Source organism: Jaculus jaculus, chromosome 15 (genome assembly GCF_020740685.1).
Source record: "Jaculus jaculus isolate mJacJac1 chromosome 15, mJacJac1.mat.Y.cur, whole genome shotgun sequence".
In the NCBI taxonomy this organism is placed as follows: Eukaryota; Metazoa; Chordata; class Mammalia; order Rodentia; family Dipodidae; genus Jaculus; species Jaculus jaculus.
The window spans coordinates 20,868,402-20,882,721 of record NC_059116.1 but is presented as its reverse complement, the minus strand read 5'-3'; the positions used below and the strand labels follow the sequence as shown (position 1 = coordinate 20,882,721).

The following is a 14,320-nucleotide window of genomic DNA, read 5'->3' as shown; positions in this document are numbered from 1 at the left end:
CACAGGCCTCTAGCCTAGGCTGACCTGGAATTCATTATGGAATCTCAGGATGGCCTCAATCAAGCTCACAGCAATCCACCCTACCTCAGCTTCCCAAATGCTAGGATTAAAGATGTACCATGCCGAGCTTAAATTATCTTATTTGAGAGGGGGAGCAGATAGAGAAAATGGTCATGCCAGGGCCTCTTGCCACTGCAAATGAACTCCAGATGCATGCACCAACCAACTTGCATATCTAATTTTACATGGGTACTGGTGAACTGAACCCAGGTCCTTAGGCTTTACAGACAAGTGCCTTAAATACTGAGCCATCTCTCCAGCCCAAATTATCTAGTTTTCCCAAAATTATCATCTTGGACTGGAGAAATGACTTAGCAGTTAAAGCACTTGCCTGCAAAGCCTAAGGACCCATGTTCAACTCCCCAGATCCCACATAAGCCAGACACACAAGGTGATGCATGCTCAACGTCACACATGTGCACAAGTTGGTACACACATCTGGAGTTCAATTACAGTGGCTGGAGGCCCTGTCATGTCAATTCTCTTTCTATTTTTTTTTTAAGGCCAGTCTGTTTGACTTGCCTCAAAAAAACAAAATTATTGTAGCCGGGCATGGAAGCACACACCTTTAATCCCAGCACTCGGGAGGCAGAGGTAGGAGGATCTTGAGAGTTTGAGGCCACCCTGAGACTACATAGTGAATTCCAGGTCAGCCTGAGCTAGAGTGAGACCCTACAACAACAACAAAAACAATCATCACCTAACAATTTTTCTCCTAAAACCCTGTGTAGGCAGGCCAAAGTTTCAATGAATCCTAGGGTTTGGTGGCTGCCTGCTTTGCCATGCCTGGATTTTGCCCCTAAAAGGCGAACCCCCTGAATATCATCAGTTATGTTTGCCTCAACATCTAGAACGTTATTTCTAAGTTTTTTTTTTAATTCAAATAAATAATTAATTAATTAGAGAGAGGCAGATAGAGAAAGAATGGTCACGTCAGGGCCTCTAGCCACTGCAAAGGAACTCCATACACGTGAGCTACCTTGTGTATCTGGCTTTATGTGGGTACTAGGGAAGTGAACCTGGGCCCTTTGGCTTTGCTGCTAAGCGCCTTAACTGCTAAGCCATCTCTCCAGCCCTGATTAAGTTTTTTTTTTCCCCCCTTACATTATTATTAAATGCTCCATATACACTTTCACTTGAAGGTAACAAAAAAACCTTGAAAATGAAGTGAGCCGGGTATGGTGGTACATGCCTTTAACCCCAGCACTTGGGAGGCAGAAGTAGGATTGCTGTGAGTTCAAGGCCAACCTGAGATGACACAGTGAATTCCAGGTCAGCCTGGGCTAGAGTGAGATGCTACCTCGAGAAACCACACCCACACACACGAAACAGCAAAAACTTTTTTTTTTAACTCACTACTTTTACTTTATTGTTACAGTTTAGACATGGATGCCCGCCTTGCCACCAAACCCTCCTGTCCGCTGGACCTCTGGACTACAGCTGATTTATGTTCAAGGTCTGCAGCTGGTTCACCACACTGGAGAATCTGGAGACTTAACAGGCCTTGAGGACCAACATGGAGCCCAGACCAAGGCAGCATTCAAGGCTAGATTAGCCTGTGGGGCTCAAACGTCTTGTTCTGAGCCCACTTTCTTCCCACGAGAGAAGCCTCATGCACACTGAACACGACACAACATCCCATCCCAAAAAGCAAAAACTTATTTTTAATTGATGACTGTAAGTGCCTAAAATTTTTCTTAGAATGATTTCAGTGGCACAGTAGAGATGGGTATATCTTTTATCCAAACCTCCCAATAATCCCTAGGAAGCAAGCAGGGATTATTTGCTCCATTTTGTAGCTAACAAAAGGAAAGATACAGCCGGGCATGGTGGCGCACGCCTTTAATCCCAGCACTGGGGAGGCAGAGGTAGGAGGATCCTTTTGAGTTTGAGGCCAGCCTGAGATTAAGTAGTGAATTACATGTCACCCTGGGCTACAACCCATTTGTCCAAAAGACTTTCGATGGAAAGTAGATGGTGCTGTGGTCTGAATGGGTCCCCTCCCCCAGTTCAGGTTCTGAGTTAATTACCCACGATATAGTATTAAGAGAAAGGATGAAAAAACTGTTATATCATGAAGGGTCTGCCCTCACTGTGATCAGTATCTTTCCAACAATGCTGAAAGAAACAGCACTTTCCTTTTCCTCAATGAGAGCCCATTGCTCAAGGAGCCATCTTAGGAGAGACCAGGCCCTGACTGATCTTAGACTTTCTAGCTTTCAGAACTGTGAGGAAGGAAATGTATGTTCTTTATAATTTCCTAGTCTATGGTATTTGGTTATAGCCACACAGTCTGAGAGAGGACAAAGATAGAGCACATTTGAACACAAATTGAAAGAAAGCAGGGGTAGCTATTTAACAAAATTCAACAATGATTCATGACTTTTAAGAAAAATATTTTGAGGGATGGTGAGATGGCTTAGCAGTTAAGCGCTTGCCTGTGAAGCCTAAGGACCCCAGTTCGAGGCTTGATTCCCTAGGACCCATGATAGCCAGACGCACAAGAGGGCACACGCATCTGGAGTTCGTTTGCAGTGGTTGGAGGCCCTGGCGTGCCCATTCTCTATCTATCTATCTGCCTCTCTTCTCTCTCTCTCTGTCGTTCTCAAATAAGTAAAAATGAAAAAAAAATATTTTAAAAAGAAAAACATTTGATAGAGAGAGAGCAAGAGAGAATGGGCACATCAGAGCCACCAGACACTGTAAACGAACTCCAGACATGTGCCCCGTTGTGCATTTGGCTTACATGGGTACTGGGGAATCAAACCTGGGTCCTTAGGTTTTGCAGGCAAGTGCCTTAACCACTAAGCCATCTCTCCAGCCCAATTCATGCTTTTTTTCTTTTTTCTTTAAACCTCTCAGCAAAGAGTAACAAAGAGCCTCTTCGACCTGATAATGGGCACCTAAAAGTAACAGTCAACACTGGACAGCCTGTTTACAAGATAGTACTGCCCCTCTAAGATTGGGGACATGACTTCTGCTTTCTACACTTCAATCAACATTGTAATGCAAATCCACATTAATATAATATGAAAGGTCAGAAATAAAAGGCAGATTGAAAGAAGGAAATTGTTTTATTGGATGACAGCTAAAAATCTGCAGAAAACCATTAGTAGAATCTTAAGCCCCCCCCCATCCCCAAAGTCACTAGAATAATGATTTTAGTTTGCCAGGACACAAAGTTAGTTTGGGGGAGTAAGCCTACAGTTTGGCTCAACTTAAAGTGTGTGTGTGTGTATGTATATATATATGTGTATATATATATATACATACACACACACACACATATATATATACATATACGTACACATATACATACATACACACACACATATATATATGTATATGTGTATGTATATATATTTAACTTTTATTTATTTTTGAGAGCTAGAGAGAGAATAGGCATGCCAGGGCCTTCAGCTACTGAAAACTCCAGACAAATGCACCACATTGTGCATCTGGCTTATATGGGTCCTGGGGAATTGAACCTGGGTCCTTTGGATTTGCAGGCCTTAACCACTAAGCCATCTCTCCAGCCCATGATTTTTTTTTTTTTTTTTTGAGGTAGGGTTTCCCTCTAGCCCAAGCTGACTTGTAATTCACTATGTAGATAGTCTCAGGGTGGCCTCGAGCTCATGGCGATACTCCTACCTCTCTCTCCTAAGTGCTAGGATTAAAGGCGTGCACCACCACACTTGGCTTATTTTGTATACAAATTATGAAATATTGAAAAACGAAATTAAAAAACACAGTGCAGCACATCTGTAGTCACAGCTCCTCAGGAGGCTGAGGCAAGACAGTCACTTGAAGTGAGCAGTCTGAGGGCCAACTGAGGCAGCACAAGGAGGCAATGAGGAAAAATGGTTGAACCTGGAACAGATCATTCTCATTGAATTTACCCAGAGAAAAAAATCGCCACATAGTCTCACTCATCTACAGCACCTAACCTGAATCTACCCAAGATTCCTTACATGCCCAGCAAGCATCTCCTGGACTAGACAATAGGATGGGTGGGGAGGGAGGGAGGGGAGGGCAATGGAGGGGTGGGAAACACAAATCTAGACCCAAACGGCAATGGTACCATAAAATTTTACTTCCTAAAAGGCAGACCAAATGGCTGAACCTTCACCAGGCCCTTAGAGGGAACACCTGAACCACAAGACACTGGAGAGGGTATGATGAAGACTAACCTTAATCTTCTACAGCTTCCCTCCCTCCCTGGCCCCCACTTTCTCTCTCTTTTCTCTAATTCTTGTATATTAGTTATCTTTTTCCTCCTTTTCTTAGTGGGCACTAATCTGTAACTCCCATCAGCATGTGGCTATCATCCACAATGACCTTTTGATCACAGAGACCTACAAGGTTTCCTAAAAGAAAGACAGATTTCTGTCTGAGTACTTGATGACCCACCAAAGGTTAGTGGTAAGACCCTACTGCTGAAGACATTGTATGTGGTTGACAAGTAAAATGGAATGGCATGGCTGGAAGCTGGAAGAGTCAGTTCCCAGACAGTCAGCACGTCTAGTGCCAGAAGGTGCTAACATGGGCACCTGGGGGAAAATGACCAGTATCTGTTCAAGCATCTAACCTACTTAGCAGCAAATAACCTGTTGTGATGTCCACAGAAGTGCAATAGTGGCACACAGCCATGGTGGGGAACCAACTGCTCTTGATTCGGCTAACTGATCCCCTCAGTGGTACGGGACCCATAGCTGGAGCTGGAAAACATGTTAGAACCATATCCAAACATAAGCCCACTCTCGATTATCAAGTTACCATCAATCATGGGTACAAGAGGGCCTACACCTATTAAATTCTCTATTAAAAAAAAGTAAGGGTTATCTCATTTGTCCTGGTGCTAACTTACTCTCCGCTGGAAAATCTGCTTCTCTTTTTCAAGATAGATGTAGATCCTAAGAAGAGAGCCACCCCATCATACCTCAAAAGGGCCCCGGCTGAAACTAAGAAAAGTTGGCGAAACAAGCAAGGGTGCTGTTTTCCTGGTGAACCGGATACCAGCACAAGTGTGAAGATCAACACAGAGAAAAATCAACTCCTACCAAATCAGAGAGCCAGAGACCCAGAGGGCCCCAACACCTCACCACTGAAGCAGACTAAAAATGGCTCAGGGAAATTTTGCGGAAGAGGGGGCAGAAACAATGTCAGAGCCACATGTTGGGTCATGATATACAGACATTCATCCTACCCATAACTGAAGGCTAACTCCACAATGCACCACCCATATACCTCAACAAGGAGGGGCCAGGGGGAGGGGGTAAGTCACGGATGAGCCTAGTAATGGTACCAAACTGACTATTTGCTGAATAGGAAACGAATTAATTAAAAAAAAAAAAAAAGAGCACGAGAGACTAATTGAAAGGGGGATGTGATGGAGAGTAGATTTGTGAAGGGGAAAATGGGGGAGGGGATGAAATTACTATGGTTTTATGTCTATAATTATGGAAGTTGTTAATAAACAAAAAAGCCAGCCGAAGTTGGAGAATCAGATTGCTCAGTGGAAAAAGCCACTTGCTTGGAAAGTCTGATGGCACAGGTACCCATGTAAAGATAGATGCACCAAGTGGCACATGAGTCTAGAATTTGTTTAGAGTGGCAAGTGGCCCTGGTGTACCCATTCTCACATAAATAATACATACATAAATACATACATACCAGCCAAACCAACAACTCAGACATTTGGTTATTTCTGAGTATTTACAGTAGAAGTATCTGTCTTGCTTGTCACCTCATTCCTCAGTGGTTTAGGAGACCAATGTTTTCTTTGAGAATACTGCCAATTATCAGTTATGGATAAATGGAATTTAATAACCTTTAAGGGCCACATCACTTTATATTTATTTATTTATTTTTGGTTTTCTGAGGTAGGGTCTCACTCTAGCTCAGGCCGACCTGGAATTCACTATGTAGTCTCAAGGTGCCCACGAACTCTCCATGATCCTCCTACCTCTGCCTCCCGAGTGTATTTTTAAAATATTTTATTAAATATTAAATATGGGTAATCAAATCTGTCCTCTGGCTTTGCAGACAAGCATCTTAACTGCTAAGCCACCCCTCCAGCCCTTATTTTTGGTTTTTCAAGGTAGAGTCTTGCTCTAGCCCAGACTGACCTGGAATTTACTATGTCATAGTCAGGGTGGCCTTGAACTCAAGGTGACCCTCCTACCTCTGCCTCCCAGAGTGCTGGGATTAAAGGTGTGTGCCACCATGCCTGGCTAAGGGACACATCACTTGAAATGTCAGTTTTTTATCAAGATCATTGTCATTTTTCTTTTCTTCTTCTTTTTTAATTTTTTTTTTATTTTTTCAAGGTAGGGACTCACTCTAGCTTAGGCTGACCTGGAATTCACTATGGAGTCTCAGGGTGGCCTCGAACTTATGGCAATCCTCCTACCTCGGCCTCCCGAGTGCTGGGATTAAAGGCGTGCACCACCACACCTGGCTCATTGTCAATTTTTCTAACCAACCGCCAATGCAAATGTGTGCTTTTCACTTCTCATCGCTATTTTTATTCAGGCTGAGGGCAAGTTTTGGCTTTGGAGTCTCAAACTTGTGCAGCTTCCTTAACACTTACAGTCTAAGTGGAGGGGCTGGGGAGCTGGCTGAGTAGGCTTGCTATGCCAGCCTAAGCATATGAGTTTGGATCCCCAGCTCTACAAAAATGGTAGGTGTGGGGGCTGTGCCTGTAATTCCAGAGCTGAGGGGGCAGAGACAGACAATCCTTAGGGTTCACTGGCTAGATAGGGTAGCCCAACTAGCAAGCTCTAGTTTGTCTCAAAGAGTAAGGGGATGGGCTGCAGAGAAGGCTCAGCAGTTAAGTGCTTGCCTGTGAAGCCTAAGGACCCCGGTTCAAGGCTCGATTCCCCAGGACCCACGTTAGCCAGATGGACAAGGGGGTGCATATGTCTGGAGTTCGTTTCCAGTGGCTGGAGGCCCTGGCGTGCCCATTCTCTCTCTCTGCCTTTCTCTGTCACTTTCAGATAAATAAATAAAAAATATACAAAAAAAAAAGAGTAAGGGGAAGAAGTTACTGAATAGCAATAACAGGAACAGCAAATGAGGAAGACACTGATTGCTGACCTCTAGCCTCCATACACAAGTGCACACACATGTATGTACCCACATGCACCGCAAATCTCTTGCAAAAATGGGTTATAAGTGGAGAAAATTTAAGGAGCCTTGGTTAAAACAAAAAGGTAAGGAAAAGACACCAGGGGAAGGGCAGGTTGGGACTGGGCTTAAGGACATAAAAGCTGGCCTTGTCTGCGCACACTGTTTCTTCTGTAATAAAATGGGGACCTGTCAGCCCTGAAGCGACATTCTAAGAACAGTGTGACCACATCCAAGGCAAGTCGTTCTCTAGCTCCATACAGAGGGCTGAGGCAAGGCCTTCCTTACTACACAGGCCAAGGGAAGAGGGAGCTGCACGGACAGGATAAGGAGTCTGATCTGGAAGGTGCGTTTTCCTATCACAGTACTTTATAAGAACAACACGGCACCTAACTCTCAACTGAATCCGCTTTTTAAATTCTCTTTCTTTTTTAAAGTTTTTTATTTTTTTAAAATTTTATTTATTTATTTATGAGAAAGATAGGTAAGAGAATGGGCATGCCAGGGCCGCCCTCCAGCCACTGCACATGAACTCCAAACACATGTGCCCTTTGTGCATCTGGCTTACATGGGTCCTGGGGAATCGAACCCAGGTCCTCCCTCATTCCCCAGAGGCAAATGCTGTAACCGCTAAGCCATTTCCCCAGTCCCTCCCTCTCCTTCTTTCCTTCTTTGAGACAGACTGACAGAGACAAAGTACGGGTGCCTAAGGCCCTCTTGCCATGTGTCACACTGTACATCTGGCTTTACATGGGTACTGAGGAACTGAACCAGCAGACTTTGAAAGAAAGCACCTTTAACCACTGAGGATCTCACAAGCCCTGAATCTGTTTTTTGAATATGGAAATAAAGTCTACATTTTAAGACTTTCTTGGGCTATCAGGATCAAAAAAGCAAGAACAAAACAGAGCTTAGTGGTTAAGGTGCTTGCCTGCAAAGCCAACAGACCTCTGGTTCGATTCCCCAGGACCGACTTAAGACAGATGCACAAGGTGGCGTATGTGTCTGGAGTTCGTTTGCAGAGCCTGGAGGCCCTGGCGGACCCATTCTCCCTCTCTCGCTGTGAGTAGAAGGCCACCCTGACATTACATAGTGAATTCCAGGTCAGCCTAGGCTAGGGTGAGATCTAACTCCCAAAAAAAAAAAAACTTACCATATTTCTTTGGGGAGGGGGGCAAATAAGGTTCAAAAAATATGGAACGCTTCACAAATTTGTGAGTCATCCTTGCACAGGGGCAATGCTAATCTTCTCTGTGTTGTTCCAATTTTAGCATATGTGCTGCCGAAGAGAGCGTGGAACTTAACATATTGATAAAATACATTACCAAGTAAAATTAAAGGTGTTATGTTAATGGCAGAAATGTCAAATTATGGGGCTGGAGAGAAGGCTCAGTGGTTAAGGCACTTGCCTGAAAAGCCTAACAACCCAAGTTCAGTTCCCCAGTAAAGCCAGATGCACAAAGTGGCACATGCATCTGGAGTCCATTTGCAGTGGCTGGAGGCCCTGGCATGCCCATTCTTTCTGTCTGTCTATCTTCTATCTCGCTCTGCTTGCAAATAAATAAATAAGCATACACTTTTTAAAAATGTCAAGTTACTTGGATGAGACAGGTGTGAATATAATAAACGAAGGAACTCAAACCAATGAGGTGAGAATGAATTAGCCAATAAATGTGCTGAGACAATTCACTATATGGGAAAACACCATGTGAGACTCTCAAGACATATTTTACACTCAAATAACTTCCAGTAAGTTGTAATATTAATAGCAAAAAGCATAAGCTGTAAAATACATGGCATGAAATATTTAATGTTTAAGGTGGATAAGTGTTTTCTAAGCATAAAAAAAGGAATTGATTTGACAAAACGCAAATGTACAATTTAAACATCATAGAGTACATGTAACATTAAAAGGCAAACAACAACCTAGAACAACATTCTTAGGCTTAGGCACTTTTACTACGCTACAAAAATAATAAATTTAAAAGGATGTATGTTCATTACATACTATTTTTTTTTGGAAATCAGAAAAAGGTCAGTAAGTATTGGTGATGTGACAATAAAAGTAATTAATAATTAGCAAAATTACAGTACTGATAGTCACAAGTGTTTTACTGTCCACTTAACAAGAAAATTATACAGCACACAGACATATGCGTACAATTTTAGAAAATCAAGTCCCTTATGGTCAAGAGTGGTCACTCTATTCTACATTCTTCATACACACTTCGTGTGGATAGCCACTCGAATCACTGGTTTTTCTATGCAGCACATTGACTGTATTTGCTGATAAAATTTTAGGGAAAGACTTACCACTTAACAGACACTGAAAATTAACTACAGGAATAAATTCAATAGTGTATTAAATTTAATAAAGAACTGATTTAACTCTGCTCAGAAGTTATAAGTAACACTTTTTTCCAATGGAAGAATTAAACTCATCAAATTTTTAAAAATTAATGAGAAGCTGCATGTGGTGGCCCGTGCCTTTAATCCCAGCACCAGGGGGCATGGGAGCGCAGGCCTTGGAGGATCACTGTTGAGTTCAAGGTCAAGAGATTACATAGTGAATTCCAGGTCAGCCTCGGCTAAAGACAGACCCTATCTCAAAACACATATACATACACACACACACAAAAAAAGAAGAAAATAATGAGAAAATATCATTATCAACTGAAAGCTATATAGATGCATTCAATGAGATTTTTATTTCAATTATCCACAAAACAATATTACAACATCTTATAAAAATATTAAGTTTTAGGCTACCATTATTCATTTAAAAAAGTGTTTGTGCTGAAGGCTGCTTTTGCCAACATTCTTTTTGGTACAGGAAAGCTCCACAGTAAAACAATAAAGATGGAGGCTGCTGGGAAAAAAAACCCTCAAATGTACAAAAACTGTTTATTTTCTTGGCAATTAAAAAATACGTAACAATTTAAATTGAATACACATCAAGTTAGAGTTAGTGTTTTATCCTTACTATACAATGGTTAAAAGGAACTGATCCATTTCATCAAAACCTAATGAATATCATCAACTTTTCCTGGCTTTTCTGATCACAATGAGTACATAAACATAACTTTGTTACCTTTTAAAAAATACTTAGAAAAACAATACAATATAGTTCACATGAAGCCCTTTAAAAAACTCCTATCACAGGTTGTAGACATTGGGACAAATAATGACGTCACTCATCTTAGGAAGCCTCTCATGGTAGAGGATTCAATACTAAACACGTTACGTAAAAAGAAGAAACAAGTATAATCCTTAGTACCAGAACTTTTGCCAACTTGCATGAAGTTCATGTGTCACACTTTAAAAAAGGTTTAAATTTGAACATATATACCATGGCACAGCTATTTTAAATTTAAGGATTAAAGTGATGGTAGTTAAAAATCATATGTTGAGAACAGGAACTTTAGACAATGCTTAAAGTGTGGCTATAAACACAGCATTTAAACATAAATACTAGACTTCATTTTGTACTTTGCTAAAATCTTAAAACACTAATGGCTGCTATTCAAATTCATTTCAGAATTTTAGTCTGGAAAACCAGGTTTTTTTTTTTGTATGTTTTACTTGTGAATTTTAAATTGACCAATACTTCCCTCTTCTAAGTTAGTTTCTCAGAATACGGTTACCTCCTCAAATCAACTCCATTCCAAAAGGGAAAAATGACAACCATTAAGATAGAAGGGAAGACTCAAACGGGGTTTTGAACAGTGGAGTTCTAAGAAGGTTCTGTATAAAAGCTGGGTCAACTGGAATTAGTAAAGACTTCTCTTCACTATTTTGAGGATGGAACATTTATGTAGTGTGTATGTTAACAAAACTTAGTGTGACAGTCATACCTGATAGCTCTTAAAGTCTAAGCAAACCGCCATGTGAGGAGTTTTGCATGCCAGCAAGGCCATGCTGCCTGTCCATATCAACACCAAACATTGTATTCCACCCATCCCTCTGCCTGTAAAACTTTCACATTTTCTTTTCTCATAATTCTTCTAAATACATTTTCCTTTCTCCTACTCTATATTCAAAAACAAGCTCAAAGTGCATTCAAGTCCCTGATCTAGTGACACTTTCTATGTGTGGCACCCATCACCAGAAGAACCTATCAGCAACATCTCACAGTACCAAGTCTATTTTTTTTAAATGGACTGCTTAAATGCTGGGTTTTACCTTTCATGCTATCTAAAAATTAAGAGATGCCCTCAGATTAGATAGTATATTTTCAATTACATACTGCCTTTAGGAAAATCAATGCAACCTTACAAGAGATTAACTCACTTACTAGTTGCCTTCATTATCTTACATTGAACAATTAAAAAAAATGACTGAAGTGAAAAATTTCTTTTTCTACTTTCCAGTTCTATTAATATGAGTATGAACAGTGCATTATACTTTCAAATACCACAGCTGTGGTCTAACATTTAATCACATTTAAATGCTGTTTATAATCTATGTTTTGCTTTAGAAAAGCCTGGCCCATTTCCACACAGAAGGAGGCATATGCTAAGATTGCATGTTGACTGTTCAACACAGAAAAACCTTCAAGATCAATGCAAGACATTTTAAAAACTTGGAATGGAATTATTTGGTCCCATCAAGAATCCTAATTTTAGATTTTACTGTGGTATAACCTCCTAAATTTTGTCACTAACAATGAACAGTTTTCTGTAAGGATTCTGAGTCTGGGGAAGAAGAGAAGGAGTGGCTTGTCGACCAACAGTGGTCTTGTTCGTCCTTGCCATGCTCACATCACACCAGCAGAGTCTCACCTCTGTTGTCTTTGGACCCTGGAAGAAGTTGGAAAATGCCTCACTGGTACTTTATAGAGTTTAACACTTGGGGGGAAAGTGGTTTTGTGCAACCATGTCTGTAATTCCAGTTTACCATTAAAAACATGCAGACTGAAGATTATCTTCTCCTGATTCCTGTCTGTGAGGAACCCCACAAACGTTCAGTATGTTTGAGCAGATTTGTGCACACAATAGGCTACTTGGATTATAAATTTTCTCCTGGTTGGTACTGTGGCTCTGTCGCAGTGAAGTAGTCTTCCAAGAACGACTGAATATATTCAAATGTTGGTCTTTCATCGGGGTCCTTCTTCCAACAAAGATTCATTAACTCGTGGAGGGACTCTGGACAGCCCTGAGGGCAGGGCATCCTGTAGCCTCGTTCCACCTGTTCCAGCACTTCACGGTTCACCATCCCTACCACACAAGATTCAAACACAGAAACAATGATCTAAACCATGAGCAGCAAACAGAAGGTATCCTCTAGCCACTAACTAACCAACTAAATATATATATATATATATATATATAAACTTTTTTTGAGGTAGGGTCTCACTCTGGCCCAGGCTGACCTGAAGTTTACTACGTAGTTTCAGGGTGGCCTCGAACTCAAGGTGAGTACCCCCTGAGTGCTGGATTAACAGTGTGCACCACCATACCTGGCCTAACTAAAAACATGTTAAGCTTAGTGAAAAGATTCTTTCAACTAAGAACAAACATAAATATCAGATTATATCAAGAGCTTAGAAAATGCTAATCTATATTTAATATGTCTAATTTTCCTTTAAATGCTTTAAAAATTATTTAAAGTATTGATTTGCACGTTTGTGGGCACACATGTGTGTGCACCAAGGCCTCATGCCACTGCAAATGAACACTAGATGCTTGCTCTGCCTTTGGCATCTGGCTTACCCAGGCCAACTTAGGCACTGCATTTGGGTTGGCAGACTTTGCCAGCAAGTGCCTTTAACTGCTGAACTATCTTCCCAGTCTCTCACTTAAAGTTTTATTTATTTATTTACTTATTGATTGATTGATTGATTGATTGATATAGGGTCTCACTCTAGCCCAGACTGGCCTCAAACTCAGCTGGTTAAACTTGCATGTTTAACACAGTACCTTCATAAGCCAGCCTAATGTGACTACTAAGAAATGAGAGTTCATCCTGAGGTATTGTTACTTTCTGTATAATCATTTAATGACTCCAACGTGAGCTACTGAGGAATGGTGTTAAGACATAGTCTTAACAGGAATTTAGATGAAAAAAATTCTAGTTCCTGGCTTTGGCAAATATATTAACTACAGAATTTTATATCAAGTCACTTTCCTGAAACAGTTTCCTTATCTATTATCACCTATTTGGCTTTCTTCATGTTCATTTTTTTACTTCCCTTGAGAAACACCATCTCACCATTGCCAGCCCAGTGTATGTTGTCCAAGGCCAGAGAAAAGGCCTCTTTGGGAGGGGAGAGGGAGGCTGGTAAGATGGCAGGTAGTTAAAAGTTGCTTGCTTGCTTCAATTCCCCAGCCACCTACATAAAGTCAGATGCAAAAAGTGGCATGCATGCACATATACCCACACATGTGGGTGTGCACAAATATACAAATACTTATTTTCATTATTTTATTTAAGAGAAAGGGGCATATATATGTGTGTGTGCATGTGTATATGGGGGGGGGCAGGAAGGGAATGAGGGAGGGAGAGAATGGGTGGGCCAGGAATTCCAGCACTGCAAACGAACTCCAGGCGCCACCTTGTACATGTAACTTACTGGCTTATGTGGGCCCTGGGGAATCGAACCTAGGTTCTTTGGCTGTGCAGGCAAATGCCATAAGTAATTTCTCCAGCCCCATTTTAATATTTTTATTTATTTATTTGTAAGGAGAGAGACAGAAAGAAAGATAGACTGGACAGGCCAAGGCCTTTAGCTGCTGCAAATGAAGTCTAGATGCATGTGCTTTATAAGAGTGCTAAGGAATCTAACCTGGGTTATTAGGCTTTGCAGGCAAGCGCCTTAACCACTGAACCATCCCTCCAGCCCTAATATATGTATTTTAAAAGGCCTGTTTTCCAAGTTCTCCTGATACACCCTCACCAAGCCAACAAACTCATAACCCTTTCCATCTCCCATATTACTTTCTCTGTACACAAGTTAGGCTACATCGTATCTTCTGTGATCTTACACTGAACACCAGCAGTAAGATTTGGTACTGACTACTGCTTTCTTTAAAACAATGTAATAGCTGGGAGTGGTGGTACACACCTTTAATCCCAGTACTAGGGAGGCAGAGGTAGTAGGTCACTGTGAGTTTGAGGCCACTCTGAGACTACA

General features: G+C 41.3%; 1 protein-coding gene and 1 non-coding gene across 4 annotated transcripts in view; both read right to left on the bottom strand.

Annotated features, from left to right (window-relative positions):
• Window positions 1–8,376: 8,376 nt before the first annotated feature.
• Window positions 8,377–8,481, bottom strand: LOC123455143. Its single transcript, XR_006633702.1, has one exon. It is a non-coding gene; the product is annotated as a U6 spliceosomal RNA (small nuclear RNA).
• A 2,224-nt stretch (window positions 8,482–10,705) lies between these two features.
• The window catches only part of Yes1 (YES proto-oncogene 1, Src family tyrosine kinase), a 75,486-nt gene continuing 71,871 nt past the window's right edge, over window positions 10,706–14,320 (bottom strand). For all 3 annotated transcript variants that reach the window (XM_045134973.1, XM_045134974.1, XM_045134972.1), the window contains exon 12: window positions 10,706–12,404. In XM_045134973.1, coding sequence (XP_044990908.1) covers window positions 12,196–12,404 — 209 coding nt within the window. In that variant the 3' untranslated portion in view covers window positions 10,706–12,195. The remainder of the gene's footprint in view (window positions 12,405–14,320) is intronic.